This window comes from Aptenodytes patagonicus, chromosome 2 (genome assembly GCF_965638725.1).
Source record: "Aptenodytes patagonicus chromosome 2, bAptPat1.pri.cur, whole genome shotgun sequence".
Lineage (NCBI taxonomy): Eukaryota > Metazoa > Chordata > Aves > Sphenisciformes > Spheniscidae > Aptenodytes > Aptenodytes patagonicus.
This window is the reverse complement of record NC_134950.1, coordinates 124,572,080-124,596,166: the sequence shown is the minus strand read 5'-3', so window position 1 is coordinate 124,596,166 and position 24,087 is coordinate 124,572,080. Positions and strand designations below refer to the sequence as shown.

Genomic DNA, 24,087 nt, shown 5'->3' with positions numbered 1-24,087 from the left:
ATAGCTAGAGTAATTTCCATTATTAAAAGGCAGTATAGCTACATTAGCCCAGCGCCCTGTTTCTCAGCATAGTTAGCAATCCAGATGTACCACCAAACCAACAACATGGCTGTATAGCTTTTTAGACTTGAAAAGCCAACAACATTCTATGGTTCAACACCACACTACACCCTACACGTGCCATTTTCATTAGTTAACTAATGAACAAATGGTGGAACGGCAGAGATGGAAGGAACAACCTGTGGGTAGCAAAATACAAGAACCACCCCTCCAGTACACTTCAACAGGGATCTACTTCATTTTTTGATGTTTTTGGCTACTTCTAGCTTTGCTGCTAAAGACATGTTTTTCATCAATAAAATACCAAGATAAAATATAAAACCTGTATGCCAGCATTTTCATCAGTAAGTTAAAATTCAGCTAAAATGGAGGTCAATATCATTAACCCACTATTAAAAATCAGGCAACAGCCATACATAAGCAAGTATTTTGCAGAGAAAGACTACCATGTCTGTTACAACAAATACAAAGCAAGTCATACTTAGCATTGATAAAAACTGTTCAGAGTATAATTTTTTCCAAGAGTTGAAAGAAATTACAGAAATTAATTCCTACTGACTTTTCTAGCACTGCTAAAAGCAAGGACTGCAGCAGAGCTACTGGGAATTTTTTGCTCTGTTAATAATAATAATAGTAATAATAAAAGGTCAAATATTTAACAAGTTTTTTAAAAAATTATTTAGCCAGTGATCAAAATTACCTTGACCAAAGATTACAGCTAGCCAATCCCTAAAAGAGAATCAATACTGGCCAGAATTTAAAAACTAGAATGCTTTTGACAACCACTCCATGACCTCAGGTTCCATGACAGCATAAACTTGCCTTATCTGTGTGGACAGGAACAATCTCAACACTGCTGCCAGCCCAAGCGGTCTTCATAAAGCTTAGTTCTAGCCCACTTTTCACAAATCAGTAGATTTCCCCAACATATTAAACTGTTTAAGATCAAGAAATTACATCATCCGGGCTTAAAACTCTTTTGAACATTTCTTCTGAATAAAGCTTTAAAGCAAAATGTACAATCATTAAATACATTTGAAAGCTTGATTGCCTGCACACCTGTAGAGGGAAGTCATATATACCCACCCAGCTCACTAGAAGGAACTCTTGCCCTCCAGCTCCAAATGCGTTCATCGTTTCCTTTTGACTTCATCAGCTGAATGCAACTGTGTGCTTTACAACTGGAGAGGCACAGTGGAGACACAAAGGAGAATAACCTGGGCTGAAGACATCATCCCCCACACTTGCGCAACATAAAACACATTATTTGTGTTAGCCTTCTTATTTCTGTGTTTGCAGCAGAACTAGTCCCACATTGGCAAGGAACATTTCCTCCACTCCCTAGCTGTATGTTGTCACTGGATCTTGGTCTTAACAAGAGCGTGAAAACCAAAGTTTATTTTAGCACACCGTTTATTATGCTAGCAATGGAATCTGTATTTCCTCCAAACTGGAAGCTATTTAAGTACTGTATTTTACTTCAAAAGCATTTTAAACACTTTGGTTTTTCACATCCATGGTTATGAAGAAGCCCAGTATCATCTGTTTTTGAAAATGTTATCACTTACAAAACACACAAATTCATGGATATGAGATATTCGGATATAAACTAATCCAAGGCTGAGCTGTAGCAAACATATTTAAAGCTAACTGAAGAGTAATATACTTCAGTCCTTAAGTAGTGAGGCAATGCCTGTACACTTGTCATCTAGTATCCAAATGTTAGGACAGCTGAATTAGATATTCAAAGGGTGTTTCTTTGATAGCATGCAGCCCTTTTACATATGTGAATTTCACGCTGGTTTCATTCACGTGCTGTTCCAGTAGATCATTTCTCTTCAGCCAGCAACAGCCTTGTGGGTCTATTGCATGGGTGGAGCATGTATTCTATTTCTTTACACAGCACTTTAAAAATATGGAATTAGTTTTACAATTATGTTTTTATTATTTTGGAATTGTAATTCGTTAATAGATTGACAGAGCTTTAACAAAAAGTGGGGTCTTTTTTGTTTTGAACTCAAACAGTCTACTTGTCATATATTCAGTACTACTCCCAATATAGAAAAGAAACAAGTTGATCCGACTATGTCTAACAGCTATACCCATATGGATAAGGGGGGGGGGGAAACCAAACCAAAACACTCAAACCAACCCTAATTGACCATTAAGGCTGCAAAATCACAACTGGGAAAAAAAAAAAGTTCTAGAAGAAAGTTGCATAGGTAACCCTGTATTTGGGCACTTCACACCTGAACTCAGTAATACTACCTTTCAGGACACTTTATCAAAATCACCTCTGAAGACAAATCATGCTTATCCAGTTTAAGAGACTATAGGAGCCCTGAGCCACTTGCTGCACAAGCATAATATGCCTTCCAACATTCAGAATGCAGGTGTGTGATTTTAAACTCATTCTTCCCAAAGGACAGCAAAACACCCAAGAAAATGGACAGCAAATCCTCAGGTCTGGCATCTTAGGCTACTTCAGTCATCCTTGCTTTAGGCTATTCTAGTCATCCTTGCTGATGCAGCAAAGTCAATAAGAAGAAAGAGGATTCCCTCATGGTGAAAGCAGTTAAATGACCATAGAGAACTGCATTTTACTATTGTCACTGTTCTTTATATTCTGGAGATCCTCCACCATTATCTCTCTGAAATCTGCTTAACTGATGATGCTCTGCTCTGTCTGGTAGGGCCATAGCATTTTCTCAAGACAGGCAAGATTTTTGCCCATACTGGGCAAAATCCATATTCAATCCATATTCACGCTCAAGAATCAAGGAGGAGTGATGTTCTTCAGTCCACAAGAAGTAAAACTCCTGATAGCTGCAGGAAGTCAGGATTCAAAAGCAGCATGAGTTTCAGGGAACTATCTAGGATTCTTAGCAGGAACATGGTTTATTTTGTAAGTTTTCTGAAAGACTATCACCAGATTGGTCCAGATTTCATTATAAAAGAAATTTTTTTTAAGATTCTTAAAATACTGTCCTGTGTGTTCAGGCAATCTGTAGAAAGCACTTCTAAGGAGACCTTTCTTTTGCTGCACATGGAAAACTTCACCAGTTTTAAATTTCTTTCATGAAGGCCACATCTGTTTGTATACACTATGACAGTTTTTATTTCAGCAGCACAGAAGAACTGCATTTAGGTTTACTCAGCGCAATTCAGTAAGAACCCGTCCTTCAATTTTGTGTCAAATTCAATATTCAAAGACAGATGCATCTGTATTTTAATAAGACACGGGTCCCTCCCCTTTTTGCATTAAGTCCTAATAATCTCAAATACGTGGTAAGTGCCTTAACTATATTTCCAATTCAAGCAAACATATAGATACCTATACTTTATAAAAAAAGTTTCCAGGAGAATCATAACTAAAGCTTCATTTTTCCCCACAGAATAGCCTTTATGCACATTCAGGAAATGTGCTAGTTCTGACATAACAAAGTAATTTACTAGCATTGATAATACTCCAGATGCTCAACTAACCTCTCACGTCTAAAAACTCCACCTTCAATTTTTAAAACCATAGTGAAATCGCAGTATAAATCAATCTGACATAGGGACTAATTATAGTAGCCCGACTCGGAAGTGTTTTGGAACACCACTAGTTTTAAAAGCCATTTACAGTTAAAATGTTGCTAAATAATTGCTTTACATAAATGACACTTCGTATGGAAAGCCAAATAAATTGTAACAGCTCATTTTTTCTTGCCATTATTCTTAGATGAATTTATTATAAGTTACTAGAAGACATGCAAAGTGCATGCCAGATGAGAACTCTGTATTTATAGCACACTAAGTCAGTCAGCAAACAGAATTTACTAAAAATATCCACAATGGTATGCAGCACACCCACCCTTTGGGGACTATTCACAGGCTGTGGTGGTCTGATTTTTAGACAGAGCAGACAAGGAAGAAGAAAACACCCAGGTAGGTCAATTCCTAAAGACGACTAAAAGTAATGGAGTCTAATCCCATACAACACTTTGTATTCTGTTTGGCAGGCAGGCAGACATCCCGAGCCCTATGAGATTTTCCTGTGTGCTTCCTGATCTCTCCAGGTCAACACTATGCAATTTCCATGCAGGGAACAGAAGCATGTGCAGAGTGAAAGTGAGAACCAGCCCCATTCTTACTATGGCTTAGCCTCCCATTTTTGCAAGCATCAGGAATTTGAAGCCTATCAAACAACAGATGCCAGAGAGCTCTGGATGCGCACTGAGACATCCTTATGAAAGTCACGATGATCATTTACAACATTCCCAAGGCACTTGGGAACATAGGCACTTGTTTAGGAAATGCCTAACCAGAAAGTAGACAGCAAAAACACTTTCCTGGATGCCTATGAGGTGCTGTTCTGGTTTTACTCAGGTAATCATGGTTTGTTTGGGTTTTTTTTTTTTTGGGGGTGGTGGTGGTTTTGTTTTGGTTTTTTTACACAATTGTTTTATTTTTATTTATAAGATGCATGTCCTTAAAAATATTCCAAAATAAAAACTCAGAGCACTCAAAGATTTCTCACTGTTTCTTTTCACGGGTTAAACGTCTGCAAGAACAACATGTTCCATTACCACAGTAAATGAACACAATCTGTAGAAATGACCATACGTCTCTCCTGAACCTAATCAAACCATTAATAAGCAGTAGACACATTACAGAAAAATCTTGAAAATAATATGTTTGGTTCATGCATCTGCAAATAGCAGGGGAAACCCACCCAAAAACCTTCATAACGTTATGCAAAACTTAAAAGTTTCATGCAAGGTTAACACAGCACATCAAGAACATTTACATGATGAAGTTTTCCATGAGCAGCTGGCAAGAACAGGAGAGAAGAACTTACCCAAACAGATGGCTAGGCAATGTGTTTTAAAAATAGCTTTGAATTTCTAGCAGTGACAAAAGGCTTTCTTTACAAGACAAAGAAATTACTTGGGAGGTTGTTGGAGACTAGTCTGCAATTATGTGAGAGAACACTGTCAGGATATCAGGGTTGGATAGGTATTCAGAAGACATTAAAGAAGGCGGCCTTTGTTTGAACTGGCACTGCAAAGGCTCAATCAGGTATTATCACTGTCTTGATAGCCAAAAGAAATATTTATATATGCCATTACAATTAGGCTGTTTCCTTTTCTTCAGACCATTAACTATTTACGTTTCTCCCCTAAATGCAGTACTGCCATTTTTATTATTTGGCTTCTCATAATCCCTTTTGTTTACCAGGCAGGAGGAGGAGAAGAAAAAGAAGCCCTTCAAAGATCCTCTATCACTTGCCTCAGTCTTTACTCCAGTACCCCAAGCCTCTCATCATCACAGAGACCTGGCTCCCTCTTCAACTGAAGGAAACTAAACACAGCTCCCAGGGGCTTCACTATCACTACCAGAAGATCCAAACAGTGCTCATTTAGTTCTTTTAGCTCATTTGTCCAAATATGTAACATTTGAGACTAAAACCAGCCTCCTGACTGAGCTGGAGCAGGTGGGAGGTGGTGGACTTTTTGCTTCTTTTTCCTGTCCCCCATCCACTCCTTAGGAGAGTTTACGGCTCTGCTGCCAACCAGGAACTGTACGCTGCCCACTATATGTATGCGGGAACAGAAGAGCCCACAAAATACAGGAACAGAAAGACCCTGAAAAGGGATCGGATTCCTCAAACCCCTCTGTCAGAACAGCTCTTCCGAAACTCCTTATCAACAGACTTATCCTTGGACTGCTTTCCTAGCACACTGGATTTTTCAATCTGTATTTTGGTTAATGGAATGCTAATACATTTCCAAAACTCCCATATCTTCAGACACTGCAAAAATGACACTTCTCTCTCACTTTGGAGTCAACTCACAGGTATAACTGAAGAGAAAATGAGGCACACATCTATCTCCCCCCCAATCTGTAGTTGTTGTGAAGGTGTGTGTATGTGTACAGACACGTTTATATTTCTCTCAGCTCCCAAGCTGGTCTCCGTTTTAACTTTCTTCTACAATCAGCAGACTTCAGCCAGCCTCTCATTGTTATTGCTGTCATTTTTCCAAAGTGGACAAACATGGATATGATTGTGTTTCACTGGTGCAGCCAAGTGAATAGAAATAAATCAAAACACCAAAGCAGAGACAGCCTCTTAGCTTTCACTGTTCTGCACCCTGAAAGACCTATGAACAGCAACAGCAAAACTGTCTGAAAAAGCACATGGGATTTTTTGTGTTCACAACAGCAAATCGCAGTGTTATCGTACCTCTAAAAAAAGGCAGAATTTGTATGGAAAACTTATAGCGTTTATTAAACTAAATCCTTACACTCTTTCCTCATTCTGAATGGTTAGGAAGTAATTTAGAGAAACATATATTGTGTCGAAGATTCACTGGCCTTCCTCAAACGTCAAAAAAAATTTCCAACTGCCAGGAAGAGAAGGTATGTCAAGTGGTACCAAGGCATACAGGCTGAAACCGCAACAGCAAGTTTCACTGCTTCCAACGTGATTCACACACACGGGGTATCCCAATAGTCTCATTGCAAAGCATGCTTCCCAACACTTCTCCCAAGTCAGGGGGCAAAGACCTCCGAGCTACAATTTTGGCTGGCAGAACAGGAGCAGCATTGAAGTCTGAAGTGTTTAAGAGTTTCACAATTTCTCAAAGCAATAGTACTTGTGTGATACTGGGAGAGAAGAGCAAGGAAGTGACCAAAAGATAGTCATACTCCCCCCAAAAAGGTGTGAGAAAGATTAAGAGAACCTCAAGAACATATTCAAATGTACCATATAACTAAACAGACCAGATGGAAAACAAAACAAGAGGCAGCTTTCTAGGCAGTTTGAGAGACGTCTAAAAAACTTCTTTTCTGAGACCACATCATTCGCCTGCTGATACTCGCTTCCCACAATCCAACAAGTAATTCAGGTTATAACCTGAGGCATTCATTAACTTTCTTCTATAGAATGAAGAATTCATTCATTACTTCTACCAGCTATTATTACAAACAAATGCTATAGAGAACCTATAAGGTTCTACCCATACCGTGTTACGTACATTCAGTAGCTGGCGATAAATCTTACACTATAAAGTACTTCAGAAAAAAGCCTGATCGTTATTTGGCTTAAGAACATAACAAACTTCTTTCTCCTAATAAAGTTGAACAGATGCAACTTAATCTCCAAATTATTACTCCAGGTCTTGACATAAGCCTGAAAGCTGTCAACAGCTGTATCTGACAACACTATATATTTAAAAACCTGTCTATAAATATATCATATAAAATCGTATATGACCATATATAACACAATCTGAGATTTTGTATAATACTTGTATGTTCTCTGCTCAATCAACTTAAATTTCCACATCAGTTCTTCATTTAAGAGTCAATATGTAACATTTCTGCTATCTTCAGTTGAATTTTTACATATTCTTCCCTAAGAGACTTTTAAAGACAAAAAAAATATTTAAAGGCTTTATTCTTATCTTATAACAACATTCCCAAGAAAAGATTTAAATTTGAACACCATAAGGATACTTATACTAGCTCTTTTCACCAAGAACTTTTTGTGTTGTGACCACCCAGAAACAGGATCACAAACATAAAGTGGGTTCTAAGGAGCTGTCAACATTTTAAGTGACAGAAGTAACACATCAGCAGTTGCCCAAAGCAAAGAAAATTCTGAAAGACCATCCATTTTTAGCTGAACTAATTGCTGCAAGCATCATTGACAAAACCAAGCTATACTGTAACTACAGCAGTAGCTTTGCTGCAGTGCTGACAGTCTACGCAAAAACACTTGCCGCCTAAAAACACAGTGGAAAAACTAACCGTGGATCTCAAGGCCAACTCTTCTACAGGCTGTTCTTAACAGAAGGTAATAATATTTACTTTGGGGCTGGGAGAGGGGGAAAGTCCCATTCACTGAGGAACAGAGCGGGAAACTACTGGTCAAAATTCCTGATAATAGTGTTATCACCTTAAAGGAAGCTGTAACTCAGTGCCATGTCGCAAGAAAGCGCTTGAACGTCACGCGCAGGTTTGGCCCCTGCATCTGGGAGTGCCATAAGATCTTATGGAATTTGGGTCTCACTCTGCTTAATGCTCTAAGCCTACTCCAGGAGTGCTTGCAGCACAAAGTTAAACATGTACGTATTTTTTTGTGAGACCAAGGCCCCAGTTGTTCAGTGAATTGAACTCTCCCTGAGACGAGACATAAGGTTACATAGCAATATTTACTCCATTATACTTTGATCATAAAGGAGCCTGAGGTCAGACAGGAACATCAGACCCTCACAGTCAGAAAAGGCTGCTGTTACTACGGTTCCTATTAAAGGAATATAGAAGCTAACTGATCATACCTTCCAATATGTTAACATACGATAACATAATACTTTTGATATTCTCATTCAAATGGCATATTAACAAGCATAGTATGGATTTAAGTCTGTTACATTAGAAAGTTCATATTTATACATTACTTCAGCATGCAAAGCTGCTCAGTAAAAGTGACAGTGTAATTCACTAATGGCAAATTACAGTAATTTAACAAATGCAACACCCACATGTCACTGACTGATGAATCCAACCATTATGCCTAAAACCATAAATAGTTGGAGATTCAGTTCAACTTATGGAAGTTATTCTTGTTCTTTTTTATTTTAATTTTCAGAGAATTGCTATGCTAATCCTCAAAATTAAATTCAGTAGTTTTCAAGATAAAAAGAAACAATTCGGCTAATTTGCAAGTTACAAAACAAGGGAGGGGACTTCAAGCATGCTTATGATACACAAGATAAATTCCAGATACCACACCTAGACAAGCTTGAGCTAGTTACCATCAGGACAAAAACAATGCTTCAAGTTATTTTTCACCATGCTGATGCTACTAATGTATGATCTCCAGTGGGGCTACTCGCTCCAAGCATCTAGTTATTACAATGAATCAAGAAAACGCAAAGCATGCAACTGAATAAGGATGCCGACATTCAATGTGATGTGGTATAATGCATCACTGGTATCACAGAATATTTAAATTGCAAAAAAGCATAACGTTTCAAGTGAGGCCTTCTTCACAGGTGTTACAGTATTATGAATAAACAGTCATCCCAGTAAGAAATACTAAGATTTTTAGAAGAGAAAAAGCAAATAGATTCATAATAGATTACATGGCCATATAAGGACAGTGTATTTTGAAACTTGCTACTCAAACCCCTATTTATTAGTCAGTAGATGAAGAGAGTGTACCCCTCCTGGCACTCTTCCTGCACCAGGAAAAGCAACAAGCTTTGCATCATTTCAGCCTATATCCTCTTTAATATGCCAATTTCAGAGATTTGCAAAAGACAAAATATGGTGTAGTACAGTAATTAATAGATTATTACGTGCCATAGAAAAGTACGATCAAATTCAGAGTTATTCTGAAGAGACCTTCCTGCATCTGAATAAATAGTTTCCTAGGTTATTGATCCTCATCACTGCATTTACATTTAATTCACTCCCTCCTGGCAGCAACACAGGTTGCAAGGCAATGTTTAAGCATGGAGGAAAAAAAAAGCTTTACCTTTGACCAACAACTGGCTACATGTTTTAATGATTCCCTTGTGCTTAGCACAAACTGCACAATACTCTGTGATAGGGCATCCTTTCATCACTAAAAGAAACGCATGCACCTTCTTCCCCCACAAGCTACCGTGACGGTATAATGAGCATCCTTGCAACAAAGCACTCCTGTTGAGCAGCTTGGTACTATGAGAATAGTTACGTTTTCATTCTTAAGGGCAAATATTTCTTTATTATAATAGAGTTTGACAGCTTTCTGTTAACGTTCAACCACTGTGCTGGGAGGAGGCACTTTTAGATCTAGGAAGTAACAGCTATGCTGTCTTCAGGTCAACACAACAACTTAGAGGTGGCAGGCCGTGTGACAGAAACCTTGCGCACCATACGAGGGTCAGACCTGGAGAGAGCCCTGCTTTGGCTACAAACAGGTTATGTTACAGAAAAGAAGAAAACCCAGCCCACTACAAATAGTATTCACAAACAGATTAACTAGAATACAGAAACGTAGGAATTTTACATTAGCCTCCTCCTTCCCAAAAGAAAGCTTTCGGGGAAGTTGGTTAGTATTTAGACAGGTTAAAATACATACATACATATATATATATATATAAGAACTATCAAGAGAATGAATCCATTTAAAAAGTCACCTTGTACCTTAAGGTATGACTTATACGAACAACAACCTTTAGAATAAGCAGTACTGAAAGTAGTCAGCAACTCTGAAAGCATTTGGCAACTTACAGGCAGATTTTTAACTTTAAGGTAAAGAACACAAGCAGTAAAATCCAAGTCCTATACCAGCCCTATTCATCTCAATATCACAGGAGAGACAAAAAACTATGACAACTTGCTCCACGTTTAATATGTCTCTTAAAGGGCCTCAGCTTCTTGGTTAATTCGGAGTTTGGCTGAGTGTTTCTCCTGCCTCAATAGCCCATGTGGCCATCCTCGAGACTACGCGGTACCGGTGCTGCAAGCCTGCACTTCAGTGGCACGGACAGCTATCCGGCTCTACTCATCTCTTAGGGGGAAAATAAACAAAGAAACTTACTTTAACTTCTGTTTTTCTTAATCGACTTTCAGAACCGAGAACGTAGAAAGAGGAACAAGCATCAGCCACATATTAATCAGTACCTGAAGAGGGGTTTGGTCCAATTTTAGAATAAACGGCGGAGACACATGATCCAATTAAATTCTAATTATGTAAGTAGTAGGCAAGAGTATTTACACAGGCACTGATTACAGCTATTAGAGTCTAAAGTCGCCGGCCGGAGAGGCTCCGCTTCCTCTTCGCCGTCCCGACCGCACCGCCGCGGGGTTCGTTTCATTTTTAACCTCCCCCTTTCACAGCTCTCGTTACAAACAATGGGAGACGCTGGCCTGAAAACCCCGTCTCCAAACTGTGCCCCCCTCCGGCGGGCGCAAGCCTGGGAGAGCCGCCGCTCTCCCCAAAGTGATGATTCATTACCCGTCCCACCTCGGGGCCGGGAGCCGAGGAAGGAACCCCCCTACCCTACCCCACCCGCCCGGCCGGGCCCCCGAGCCCCCAGCCCCGCAGCAGCGGGAGAGGCAGCTAAACCCTCCCGCCGCGCCCGCTCCGCGGGCTGGCCCTTACCTCCAAACAGGTGCGGCGAGAGGTGAGCGGGCAGCGAGCCGATCACTAGCCGGGGCCCGCCGGAGGAGCCGCCGCCGCCGCCCCCCGCGGGCCGCTCCCGGCCGCCCTCCTCTGGGGTGCTGTTGACCGAGTCCTGCGAGCCGTAGGGGCCGCTGCTGTGGGGGATGTTGAAGGCGGACTGCGCGGCCCGGGCCCCGGAGGCGGTGGCCCCCCCTAAGGACCTGCTCCGGGGTGCCGACCCCGCGGCACCCCCTGCCGCCGCCGCCGCTCCTCCTGCCGCCGTCGCGCCGCCGGGAGCGGCATGAGGCGCCGCCGCCGCCAGGTGCGCGTACCGCCCGCCAGCGCCTGCCGAGCGCCCGCCGGTCCCGTTAGCGCCGCCGCCGCTGCTGCTGCTGGAGGAAGGTAAATCCCCGCCCGAGTACGCCCGGGTGCGGCCATTGGCGGCGGTGGGGCTGCTCTGCTTCGCGCCCATGGTCCCGCCGCCGCCTGGCGCTGCCCGGTGCCCTTCGCCGCCGCCTTCCCCGCGACGCCCGGGGGTGGTGGGAGTCCGGCCCCGGAGGGGGCGATCCGAGGCGCGGGTCGCGCCGGGGAGGGGGGAGAGGACGCGCCGGGGGAGGGGAACGGGTCACTCGGTGGGTCGGTGTCGAGAGGGGAGAGCCGCCCGCCGAGATCCGGCTCAGCTGGCGGCCCCGGCGCGGCCGCTGCTCGCGGGTCTGGGGCGCCACCATGAGCTGCTCGGGACGGTGCTGGCTCCCGCCGCGCGGCCGCTCGGCCCCGCCGCTACTGCTGCTGTGCCCGCCGCCACCGTGCCCGCCGCCGCCATCCTCCTCTGCCGCCGCTGAGCCCTGTGGGGGGCAACGGCGGCAGCAGCGCCGCCGAGGCCGCTCGCTCGCCCGCGGCGCGCCGTGCCTGTGCCGAGGGAGGCGGGAGGGGGCGGTCACCCCGGCGCAGCCGCTCCTCTACCGTGTCGCCATACTGGGGGCGGCACCAGCGGGCGGGATGGGGAGCGGTTACGGCGGCAGGGGCCACCGCCTCTCCTCCCCCCCCTCCCCGCCCGGCGGGGGACTGGCCCCCGGCGGCGCGGCGCGACGGGCCGGGCCCGCCGGCTCGCCCCGCCTCCTGCCCCTCTCCTCACGCAAGGTGCGGGGCAGCGCCAGGTGGGCGGGCGCTGGGCGAGGCCGCCGCTGGGGCTGCCAGCCTCCTCCCCTCGGAAGGGAGAGTCCCCGAGACGGGGTCGCTCGGAGCTGAGGCGAGAACCTGCCGGGACACACACACACGCATGGGGGGGGGGGGTCGGCTGCCTGCTCGCCTGAAGGGGAAGCCCGCGGGCTGCCGGAGCGGCTGCCCCGGCGAGGAAGGAGTTAAAAGCCAAACTGCCGCCGGCAGAAGGCGAGCTGTGGTGTTTGCGGGCCGGGCGCGCGCGGCGGCCCTTGAGGGCGGCCGTTGGCGGTGCCCGCGGGCGGGCGGGAGGCGGTGGCAGCTTCCCCCGGGGCCGCGCTCAGCGTCGAGTCCCGCCAGGTGAAGGAGAGGAGCGGCTGCAGCGGGAGGCGGCTCGGTGGAGCGCGCAGGACCTGGGTGACAGAGCGCGGGGCGCTGCCCGCCCAAGAAACGGGTGCCCTCCTGCCGCGCCGCTTCTCGGTTTGCCGTTGCAGTTTCAGCAAAGCGCCCGGATGCCCGGCCTCCGCGCCCCAGGCTCCGCTGGGCGAGCGCGGCTCCCAGCTGCTCGGCTGGGCCGCGCACCGGCTGAGGGGTGAAGGGCCCAGCCCGCCGCTCCCCGAGCCTGGGTTTGGCGGGGTGGTTGGCGTAAGGGCCGCTTACCCCCGTCGGGAGCTTTCCCGGGTAGGGGACTTCCAACCCGGGCGGTTTGCTGTGAGTCTCGGTTCCGGTGGTGTATGCGGGGGAGAAGCTGGACGAGAAGGACAAAAATGTCTTCTATCTTTGGTTCACAGGCGATATAGGAAACTCCTGTAAACCTCAGTCTCTCGCTCAGAGAAAAACTCCCATTATTATTGATGAGAGCTTTACACAAGGATTGACTAACAGCCGAAAATTTTGGCCCTGTGAATTGTATGGATGTGGATAACAGGCTCGGTTTGCTCATGACAAAACGATCAGAGACATAACATTATTTTGTTCTTTAAAGGTATGTGAAATTTAATGTCATGTATATTGAATTTATATGAACATGATTCCTACAATCAGTCATCCAAAGTAAACTTGTTTTTATGGATTATCATCTGCTCTAAAATAAGGTATGTCACCACGAAGCAGTGCTATACACCATCTCGGGACTCTCCGTCATACCATCTAGGTAGGGATTCCAATTACATTCGTGCCTGTGTCACAACGGTATAGTATCCAAGCTATTTTACAATTATTACAATAAAACAGATAAAACAATTAATATACAAAGTATTATGTAACATTTGTACTATACATATTACATGTACATGTAATTATTACATGTACATTATTATATATATTATGTATATGTAATATACAAATGTACATGTATGGTATCTTTGATACTCATCCGCAGGTGGGAATGGGTGCAAAGGTCTCCCTTTCCCCCTCTGCTTGCCATCTCCATTACAACTGCATGCAGTCTCTTTCTAGTATCAGTGCAGCTCACAGTTCAATTTGCAAGAAGAGGTACCATAGCTGGGGATGGCAGAGGAGGTTACCAGCCCGAGCTCTCCCTTCCGACTCTGCTTTTCTGAATAGCTGAGACACTCTGTGAATAATCTGAACCCCATTTAGAGGATGCTGCTGTAAACCGTTGCCAGTTTCCATAAGAGGCAGTGATTCCACAGCTGTCTCACAAACAGCTTGGTCTTTTGTGTGTTGGGTGCCGGCAGACAGCTGGGGTCAATAACCTGCCGTCCCAAGCTATACCATCCCCACTTGTGAATTATAAGCTGCAGTCTCTGCTACCAATGGTAGATACCCAAAGGTAGATCAAGCATGAGCACTTCCTAGTTCAGTTCCCTACAGAAAGAAAAACAGTGTGACTATGCTGCCTGCTCTACCACGTTACTTTTGAAACCCTTGGCCAGCTTCAGCCAAATCTCTGAGAGACACTAACAGTGTAGAAAATAAGCAGTTATGTAGAAGATGATAGAGATCCTATTAATGTTCTCACAGAAGGGAAAGCTACCGTAGGAATTCCTATCTTGCTAGATTCCAAGGATCTGCATGGGCAAAGGATGTTGCAGACATGACTCATAATTTCTGCTGCTCACAGAATGCCCGCGGCATGTTCAGCCCTATCAGAGCAGGTTTAGAGGACAGCAGGCTCAGAGTTTTATGGAGTTTTTAAAATTTCCACTACTGAATGATAGTGGAGCTGGTCAGCTGCTAGAATAAATAGCATTTTGAAAATAGTACATTGCTACACAGTACCACAGTACTTCCTGTATTTTCTTTACAGTGGACCTAAGAGTTGAGCAGGTATTAAATATAGATTATATTTGACTGTGAATAACCTTTTATTCAATTTAGGATTAAATTATAAAGTCTACCGGGGGAAAAAAGCCCTCAAGACACCCAAACAGTTACTCAGTCTTACAATCAGAAAATTACCTTTAACAGCATTGAGCATGTCACAGAAAAGAAGTCACAACAACAGGACAGCCTGTGTTCCCTTCTCAGAGAGCATGGCTGTTGCCAGTGTGATGTGATTTTCTTTTTTTTGGGGGGGCGTCAGTTTTTGTTTTGCATCTAGGGCATATATTTGCAGCACTCTCACTATCAAGTGTGAGTCTAAACAGGACACATACCTCAAAGAACACCTACGTCTTCAGAAAAGCAATGTGACATGCTTCTGAGCCAGCTTTCTTCCCTCCGTCCTTCCCGGTCCCTCTTAAAAATGGTTGAATAGAAATTTTTCAACATATGGAAATTTGCTTTATATCGCCAACAGTACAGTTAGGTTTTCATGCTAACATTTCTTCTAACAAATGACTGTCTACTAGCCGTTAAGTCTTGTAGAGGCAAGTACCTGGCACTGTGACCTCCACCCATTTGTTCATTAATACACTCCAGAAGTAGTTTGCATAAAAATTTCAATTTCCTACCCAGCATAGAAAATAACCAGTGATGAGAGGAAACAGTGCAGAGAGAAAGTAGAACATCTTGCTGCTGACCGTATTTCCACAGATCTCAAGGACTCAGTGGAAAGCAGATAGTTATATAAAAATTGACTTCTATAGGCCTATATGGGCGAATGCTGTTGTTATTCCTGTAGAAACATACCTAGGGAATCTTATTTGTACTTAAATAAGTGGAAAGCAGATAGTTATATAAAAATTGACTTCTATAGGCCTATATGGGCGAATGCTGTTGTTATTCCTGTAGAAACATACCTAGGGAATCTTATTTGTACTTAAATAAGCATGAAATAGGAACTAACTTTCTTGTTCCTTGTCCAGGATAGTGGAAAAAAACTGGTTTAGACAGGCAAGTATACTCACTGTTCTTTGTTATAAGCTGCATACCTCCACTTCAGTTCTGGCTACGCTACCTTGTCTATCAGCAAGTGAAAATAATGAACTTGTTTCTTGACCAGTTTCCTTGAAAATACCAGGTGGCAGGTGTGCCCTAAGCATACAAAATTAACTGTAAATTCATAATATGGCATGTTTTGGAAAATGTGTGCTGCTAAATGGAACAGGGGTCTGAGTTTTGCTCGACAGTGAGCTATGCAGACAGATCGTCCTCCCACTCCCCTCCTGCCCCCTTCTTTGGTGGCTTTTACAGGGATGCTGAAACAAGGTTTCAAGTAAGGTTTCATTTCTATCAAAAGCATCTGACCCTGAACTAATGAAGTCAGCCAGAGGTTTACATTCTGTTCAGAACTGATCAGGCACTCCTTTCTAAAGCAGAAAGATTTAAAAAGTAACGGCACACACTCATACAGCTTAATTTTATAATAGCTAATGTGGGCTCCTAACAGGATTTGGGCAACTAGATTTTCTGAGCAGATACCAAACTAGAGGTGCACGTTGTGGTTGGAAGACATCAATGCAGTTTTTACGTTACTGTATATTTCAGCTGTTTAAAATAAACAGCACTGCACACCACTTCTTCACAGATACTGAAAATAGAGACTGCTGAAGTGTTCAGTTGCTCATAGAGAAAGCAAAACAGAACTGGTTTATCCCTCTAAAATAAGATGTGTAAAATACACATGCCTTACATCTGCAGCTAGAGTAAGCCATCCAGCAGACGAGACTGTTACAAGTTCGCATCTGTAAGCTAAGGGAAATAGGTCCCATATTATCCCTGTCAATGTGACTACAAATTATACATAAACCTATTGTAGGCATCTTTTTAGATATATTTTGGTATCAGTGTGTCTCCAGCTGATAACTGGTATTTTGAGAGATGTAGGAGACCCTATTATCCAGTATCTCAGATTTTTATTTGCATTGAATAACTCTTTGTACATATTGACTTTAATCCTATGAAGATTTACACATATGCTTACACTGATGTATGAAAAACAGTCCTGCAACATGTTGTGATCAGTCTTCATAGAAAAAAAAAAAACAACAGCTTGTAAAGCTTGAGGTTTGGGTCCTAAAATTATTCTGGAAATGTGTGGTGATGCTTACAAGGATAAGGAAGTTCATCCTTGCTTTATAAAAATTCTGTTTAAAACCATCTATCTTTTGTTTGAAGTTTATGCTTTTCTGAAGTTTCTATCACACTGTAAACAGTATGCTGTATTTTGTACACTGGAGTTACCCATAGAGAAAACTGATGTTCACAGAAAAGATAACATAGTCTTAAAAGTAAACTGACATTTTGACTGGACTTATTGATTGTCCGTTTTGTACAGGAGGAAATACTTGGAAATAACTTACTTGAAGAAATGGCAATTTGTGCTGCGCACTCTGTTACCACATGCTATAAAGTAGTATTATAAGAATATACTTTAGTCTAACAATTTTAATAGGAAAGAGTATTCACCATAATAATTTCTAAGGTGTTCTACATTCACAGTTGTATTATCATGGCCACGGAGTACCTTTGTAGGTAACCAGATGCCATTCATATGAATTTAGTGCATAAACAGGTCAGTGTTGTTACTGGTTCTCCAACAAACTGTGTTAGTTTTACTTGTTGGTGGTTTTTTTCTTACCAGCTTTGCATGAATTATCCCACCGTGTAGCTTCCTGACCTTTCATACAGCTATAGCCCCCTCAACGGTATCTTTCTTCAGAAGCTACTGTGCAGACCATTTTTATTATACGCTCAAGGAATAACAGAAGGCAAATAGTTGCTTCAACTATGCCCATGTCTACACTAAAGGCATTTGCACCAATTCATATATGAAGTGACATCAATACGTGTTTAACCAGGCAAGGCGTGATACACAGATCTGTGGGCATGGGAGTCCAGGGTAGATGAGTTGACATACAAAGGTCCCATCCAACTAATTTTTCTGTTTCTGTGATTTCTAAGAAGAGGGGGTGGAAGACAAACTAACAGATGGGAAGTATGTTTACTCTCTCTTGTTTTCAGATCTCGTGTATCAGCACCCAGCAATGCCAGCTGAATGTGGATTAAGGAGTTGGGGGAGGACTGTTGATCGCCTCAGCTCCCTTTACTTCTGCAGAGGGAAATAATGATAGTCTTTCAAGGTATATTCCTGAATCACGCTGTTTTGCCTTGCAATGTAGGGTGCGAGACCACGAAACCCTTCTGCACCTAGAGAGGCAGCTGGCTTTACAAAAAGCCTTATCTGAACAATTCATTAATAAAGAAGGCACTTCAAGTCTTGACACAGTGAATATTACACAGGTAAATCAGTCTTCAGAAGCTGATTGCAGACAAGCTCTTTTACAGGATACATCTTTCATTAGCAGTACTAATTGCTTGAATGCTAGACATCTATAGAAAGAGGTGAGTAAATGGAAAACAGTATTACAGAAATAATAACAAAGTGAAATATGTAGGAATGACAGCAGGTGGAAGAGCCATGTGACATTAGATTTGCCAAGTACAATTTGTATTCTCTCAGGTTCTGTATTATCTGCCAAATATTACCTTAACTTCTCAGAACTGAGGAGAAAAAATACTTTTGTCCTTATTTTTGCACAGTATTTGCTAATATTTTCAATTGATAGTTTTAAGCACTATTCTTTTAATATTCTATAGCCTCCTACTTACAGTCTGCTACTGATAAGCCTAATAATGAGAAACAAGAACACACTGGGTAGTTACTCATAAGGCTTTTAAGCACAGCTGCTTGCAAGGCAAAACGGTGTGATTCAGGAATATACCTTGAAAGACTATCATTATTTCCCTCTGCAGAAGTAAAGGGAGCTGAGGCGATCAACAGTCCTCCCCCAACTCCTTAATCCACATTCAGCTGGCATTGCTGGGTGCTGATACACGAGATCTGAAAACAAGAGAGAGTAAACATACTTCCCATCTGTTAGTATGTCTTCCACCCCCTCTTAGAAATCACAGAAACAGAAAAATTAGTTGGATGGGACCTTTGTATGTCAACTCATCTACCCCGGACTCCCATGCCCACAGATCTGTGTATCACGCCTTGCCTGGTTAAACACGTATTGATGTCAATTCATATATAAATTGGTGCAAATGCAACAGAAGTCAAAGGGACAGTAACAACCTTAAAGTATAATAAAAGCAAGGCATACTAGTGTAAGTATCAGGGTAATACTTTAGTACCTAATGCATAGTGAAGAATACAAAAGCACGTAACTGGATTTTTCTGAAGGCCTAGATCGCAGCCGCAACTATACTGAGTCGAGAGGAATGTCAGAGAGCTCCGCTTCACATTCTCTGCCAGAAGCTTTTTCTGCCTCGGCTTCTGTGCATCACGCCTGGTGTAAACCAAGCACGAGGGTGGTGTAAAAGGCTCCATCTGTCGTGTTGGCTCTGATCCACTTGACAGCAGCCCGAACTCATGAAAGTAAGAGATGAGATGAGAAATCAGAATTGTGCACTCACTTCCTCCTCTCCCCGCTTCTGCCCCCAGTATGTACTTCTCCAGGAGCAAGAGGAGCAGTGTCTTGTTCTAGATTGCTGCTTGCAAAATGAGGGGAGTCGGGGTGCTTCATGCATCTCCCTCAGCCCTTCCATAACAGCACAGGGACCACTTACAATTTAGACTGAGGGACTTAAATTTCTTAAAGAAAGAAAATGTTTTCCAAAGAGTGATAGAAACCAGTCATTTCACCACTTCAGAAAGCCAGTGTACACTTCCTGGTCGGTTGCTCTGCCCCAAGCTGGTTTCAGTTCACTATTCAGAAAATGCCAGGCAAATAATAAACCAAGTTCAAGTTAGAACAGTCCTTGTAACAGCCTGGTGTAGCAAAACATTTCTAGATGATGCAATGTCTTTCTAGACAATAGGAATGCAAAGACTCGGTCTCGTCAGTAGGTTCTTGCTGAGATGAGTACTGTTAGTTACAGGATTAACCATCCCTGCGGAGCACCTATACAACGCTACCTTAGCAGGGTCACAATTTCTCAGGATAATTCAGAACCTTTTCTTTTTCTCTATTATTTTCTAAACACAGCTTTTCATCCAGAGTCATGGTAGCTCCTCTTTAACTAAGATATGATAGAATCACAAAATAAATAGGGCCCTTTTGCAGCTGTATTAATCCCAATCAAGGACAGAATGCAGTTCTACACTTCCCACGTGGAGTTTGAACAGTAAAGAAAAGATCTGTTTTGTAGGAAGCACATCATGAGGCTGGAGAGACTTGGTTTCATTCTGGATGGCAATTCTTCTTCTCTTGTTAAAGGAAAAAGACCGAGCAATCTGGTATCGCAAGTCCACACTGACATCTAGTGCTGAAAAAATTGCACTAGCCAGTGAGGAAACAAAGAAGGAAAAAGGTGTTGGACTGGAGTGAAAATCTAAAAATATAGCAAAGCATCCCTCCTGCTTTATGAAAGCGATTGGCGGTTTGTGGATCTCTCCAGTAGGCAGGAGGTGCTCTGGCTCCATGAACTTGGGTGCTGTGGGAGCATCCCTTGGAGAACTGCACGGGGTACCAGGTCTGACAGCCAGATACTCAGCATAGCAACCCCTGGCTGCCCCTGCACTGCTCTTCAGAACACGAGGAATCTTGAGTTGTGACTTATTTTAAGTTTGGTTTGTAACCACCATTACTGTAGGACTCGGTCCGGAGCAGCATAACTAGTAGAGCACTGCTGCCAATGGCCCAGTAATCTTGATTTTACAAACGAAGACTTCACAAGGATGAAATGTTCTCACCTTCCAATCTGAGAAGAAAATTCCCTGGTACATCAGAAAGATTCCCTCTAAGCTTTTCCTAGGGAAAGGGGTCATTTATTTAGCAGTGGCTTTTGGTTGGTAATGTTCTCTTACCTCCCATTTTGACACAAAACATTCTCATCATTTTTCCATACACACAAAAATTTGCACTTTGTAATATTTTACTGTGCCTTTAAGGGCAGGCAAAGACTGTAAAACAAAATATTTGTGATTTTTCATTGTAATTTCTACCTTCCGTGGGGAAGTAAAAAGTAATAATAATGTACAGAATAATGAGTGTTTTTCAGTGTCTTAGCTGCCAGCACACTTCCTTCCCTGTCACCAGGGAAATGGTGAGATTAAAACCATGTGCTGTGTGTGCTTCAGAAGTGAGATATGCATGTCAGTGTTGTATAAATCATCAAAGGAGACGAGCAAAAGGACAGATCCAAAGCCACCGAGATCAATGGACTTCTTTTTTTCCCATTGAATCCCAGGAGCTTTGGATCAGGTCCTGGCGGATGTCAGAGCTCTGCCAGCTGCACTGAGAAACTGTAGTCCAAATGCTGGCATGCTGTTCGGCAAGTTGCAACCGTAAGGTTAAGCAGAGGTTGGCAGATGTATCCTCCACGGAGGGAATCCTGGTGTTGGCGAGCAGGATTTCACAGCGGGACCCAGCACGGGGGACTTCTTGTTTCTCTGCGTGGAGGCAAAGCAGGTCCTAACCTACCAGCCATTGCTACGTGTGAGGACATCCTCTTCCTCCAGAAACCCTACGCTGTGCATTGGGGCACATCGGCAAGCTGTATCTCCTACTGTTTGGTACTACCTGGGAATCGCTCTTACCTCCTCCTCTTTCACAGCACAGCAAGCAACAAATGGCAGGATCGAGCCCTTACTGCCTTGCGAATGTGAAAGCCTCAGAAGAAAATGCGGCTTTCGTCCTGTCCATAGTACCCTTCCTCCCCTTGTAGTCAGAAAGCCCAAGTGCTCAGATGTAATTTCTTCTTTTAGTTTTTGCAATTCTTTATTTTTCTGAACAATAGTCATATAAAAGTAAGCATGTTGTCACGTCTAGGCTGTGAGTTTTCCCCCCCCATCTCTTGTAATCAACAACCGTATGCAGATTTTAAAAACGTTTCAGACTCTTGTGTCTGGGCTGGACAGATTGGGACGTACAGGGAGGATTGGCAGGTCCAATTAGACAATAAGTAGCATAAGTAGCTGTCAAAAAATAAGGCTAGAGCAGGAGAAAGCATGTGGCATCTCTCACTAGATAAGCTAGAATGATTGGCATACTCAGTCAGAAACACTCATTTTCTGATTTAATGGGGGCTTAAGACAAATTGCCTCACAGCTGAGACCATGCAAATCAATCATTAAAATGTAGGGTTAGAGTCTGATGTCAGTTTAAATTCCATTAATATCAGTGCAATTACATGAAATTTATCCACCCAAATTTATAGGGTGCAAAATTTGACCCATAATTATTATTAGGAGCAAAAGCATACAAAACTGTATCACATGTCTAGACTTTTCTTGAAATAAAAAGTAATAGAATAGTAAAACCAAAAATGTAGAATAGACTAGAGTAGAATAGAAAAACAAGGAAAAGAAGGGGAAAAGGAAAGAGGAAAAGGAGAGGAAGGGGACAAAGGAAAGAGGAAAGGAAAAGGGGAAGAAAATGAAAGACTGAAAGAAATGCCAAGAAAAGAATGCAGGAATTTAGGAAAATTCCCCGATGAAATTTAAAAACGGGGAAAAAAATTCCAAATGTATAGTAATAATTCTGAATTAAATCACTTCAACATTGGTGTCACCATATCATGTTCCCATCCATCCTTTCCTTTTCAGCTTTCAAGAGGACCCAAAGGACATGCAATCTGGTGGTAGCAAATTATTCAAGAAGGTGCCACTAACATTGCAAAAGTGACTAGTTTGCAGAGCATATTTGGTGCAGTGATTGAACATCCAGTATGAATATATTCAGCTGACATTAGTTCCTAAGCCTTTAGGAACGTTGCAGAGTGTATTAAAATCAATGTTTTTTCAGTACGGTACTAGGCAATAACGGATATAATCCCAACTAAGAGCACTGACTTGCTTTGTGCAGAACCCGATCTATTTTAATGACATTTCAAATACATTTTGGGGAGCAGTGAGTTAGGTTGAATGGTAATAATTTAGTGTTCTGCGCTTAATATTAAATTCCCCACCTGATCCTTTGCCTTGTATTTAGGAGTGCGGTTCAGTGAAGGGAACACTCCTGTTCATACAAACAGCATGAGTCAGGGCTACTTGTCAGCAGGGGTTGCGGGACCACAACCCAAGTCAGAGAGCCTCTGTGGGGCCTTTTAGTGACTCAGTGAGTCAGGACTTTGACAAATCCCCAAGTCGGGGTGAAGGAGTAACTTTTGTAAAGCAGTAGACTGGTTTTACAAACAATTGCTGTCCATGAGACAGGAATGACAGAGTTTTGACAGCGTACAGACCCATGCAGCAGCAGATTAAGCTGGGGTGGCTGACACAACTACCAACCTTGCCTGATCATGCTGCCCTTATCTTACAGGCTGGCATCCTTGCCTGGAGCTGACAGAGGGGTACGGACAGCTTGACGTGTCAGAGTAAAGCAAAAAATATGTCAGTTGGGAACAGTGGCAGTTCAGGAGCTGCTGCGTGGCCCTTCAACCCCCTCCTCTGCAAGTCTAGGAGAAGGGGTGGAGCAGCCCTGCTTCAATCCATTGCCACATCCAAGTTAATATCCTGATACTTCAGAATTTGGCTATGAACAGCTTCTAATTCAAGCTGGCTCTCCTCAGCAACAAAGAAAAATGTAAATGCCTGACGACAGTTATGGAGTGCAGTGTTTTAGACAATGACAGTGGAGGAAAATAATGCTTTAGAAAATTCACAAATACATAAAACCCCTTGAACTGAAGAAACTGAAGAGCCTTTTTTTTGCAGCTCCCTCCTTATATTTTGAGTAATTCTCCTTGCCTTTATCTGAAAATGGTTCTTTCCAGAATCCTTTCAGACTTCATATTTCATTTAAAATCGTATTTGGTGATCTGATAGTTTGCTCTGTCTGACAAAATCGCAATGCAGTTTTCATCAGCTGTAACTCACCTGATCTGATGCGCCTCTACCAATAGCGCTCAAACCAGGTCTTTGAATCAGGTCCCTGTTTGCAATGGAGACTGAGGAGAAATCTTAATGCACTTCCATTTTTATGAAGGGCATTCTGCAAAGGAAAGAGAAAAAGTAAAACTGAATAATGATGCTAAAAACTATTAAAAACCTGTCGTTAAATCCAAAATTATTTACATGAAGAATTCTTTCCCAATGGAAGAAACTGGAAAGAGGGTGCAATGCTTGGAGAGCAGCAGCATGGGTCAGAAGGAAACTTGTCCTTGTTTTTCAGCTATCTGGCTTGATTATTTGGGCAACTTATAAGTCACTTTGTCTCTTGTTGATTCAGTTCCTCTCTTTCTACTCTCTACCTCTTTATCATTTTGTCAGGATAAAACACATTACAAATTGCAAGAAGCTCAAACAGTAAGTAAAAGGACATTAATAAGCACCGAAGGTCAATACATTTCACACTAGAGCCCTATGATCA

General features: G+C 42.9%; 1 protein-coding gene and 1 long non-coding RNA gene across 2 annotated transcripts in view; both read right to left on the bottom strand.

Moving 5' to 3' along the window:
- Positions 1 to 11,951, bottom strand: part of ZNRF2 (zinc and ring finger 2) — a 62,681-nt gene extending 50,730 nt beyond the window's left edge. Inside the window, exon 1 of the mRNA XM_076331095.1 lies at positions 11,204 to 11,951. Within this exon, the coding sequence (XP_076187210.1) occupies positions 11,204 to 11,675 (472 nt within the window). The 5' untranslated portion in view covers positions 11,676 to 11,951. The remainder of the gene's footprint in view (positions 1 to 11,203) is intronic.
- A 6,930-nt stretch (positions 11,952 to 18,881) lies between these two features.
- On the bottom strand, positions 18,882 to 23,703 carry LOC143157481 (uncharacterized). Its single transcript, XR_012994802.1, has 2 exons — positions 23,595 to 23,703; positions 18,882 to 19,142 (listed from the first exon to the last, which is right to left on the bottom strand). It is a non-coding gene; the product is annotated as an uncharacterized LOC143157481 (long non-coding RNA).
- Between the last annotated feature and the right edge of the window lie 384 nt (positions 23,704 to 24,087).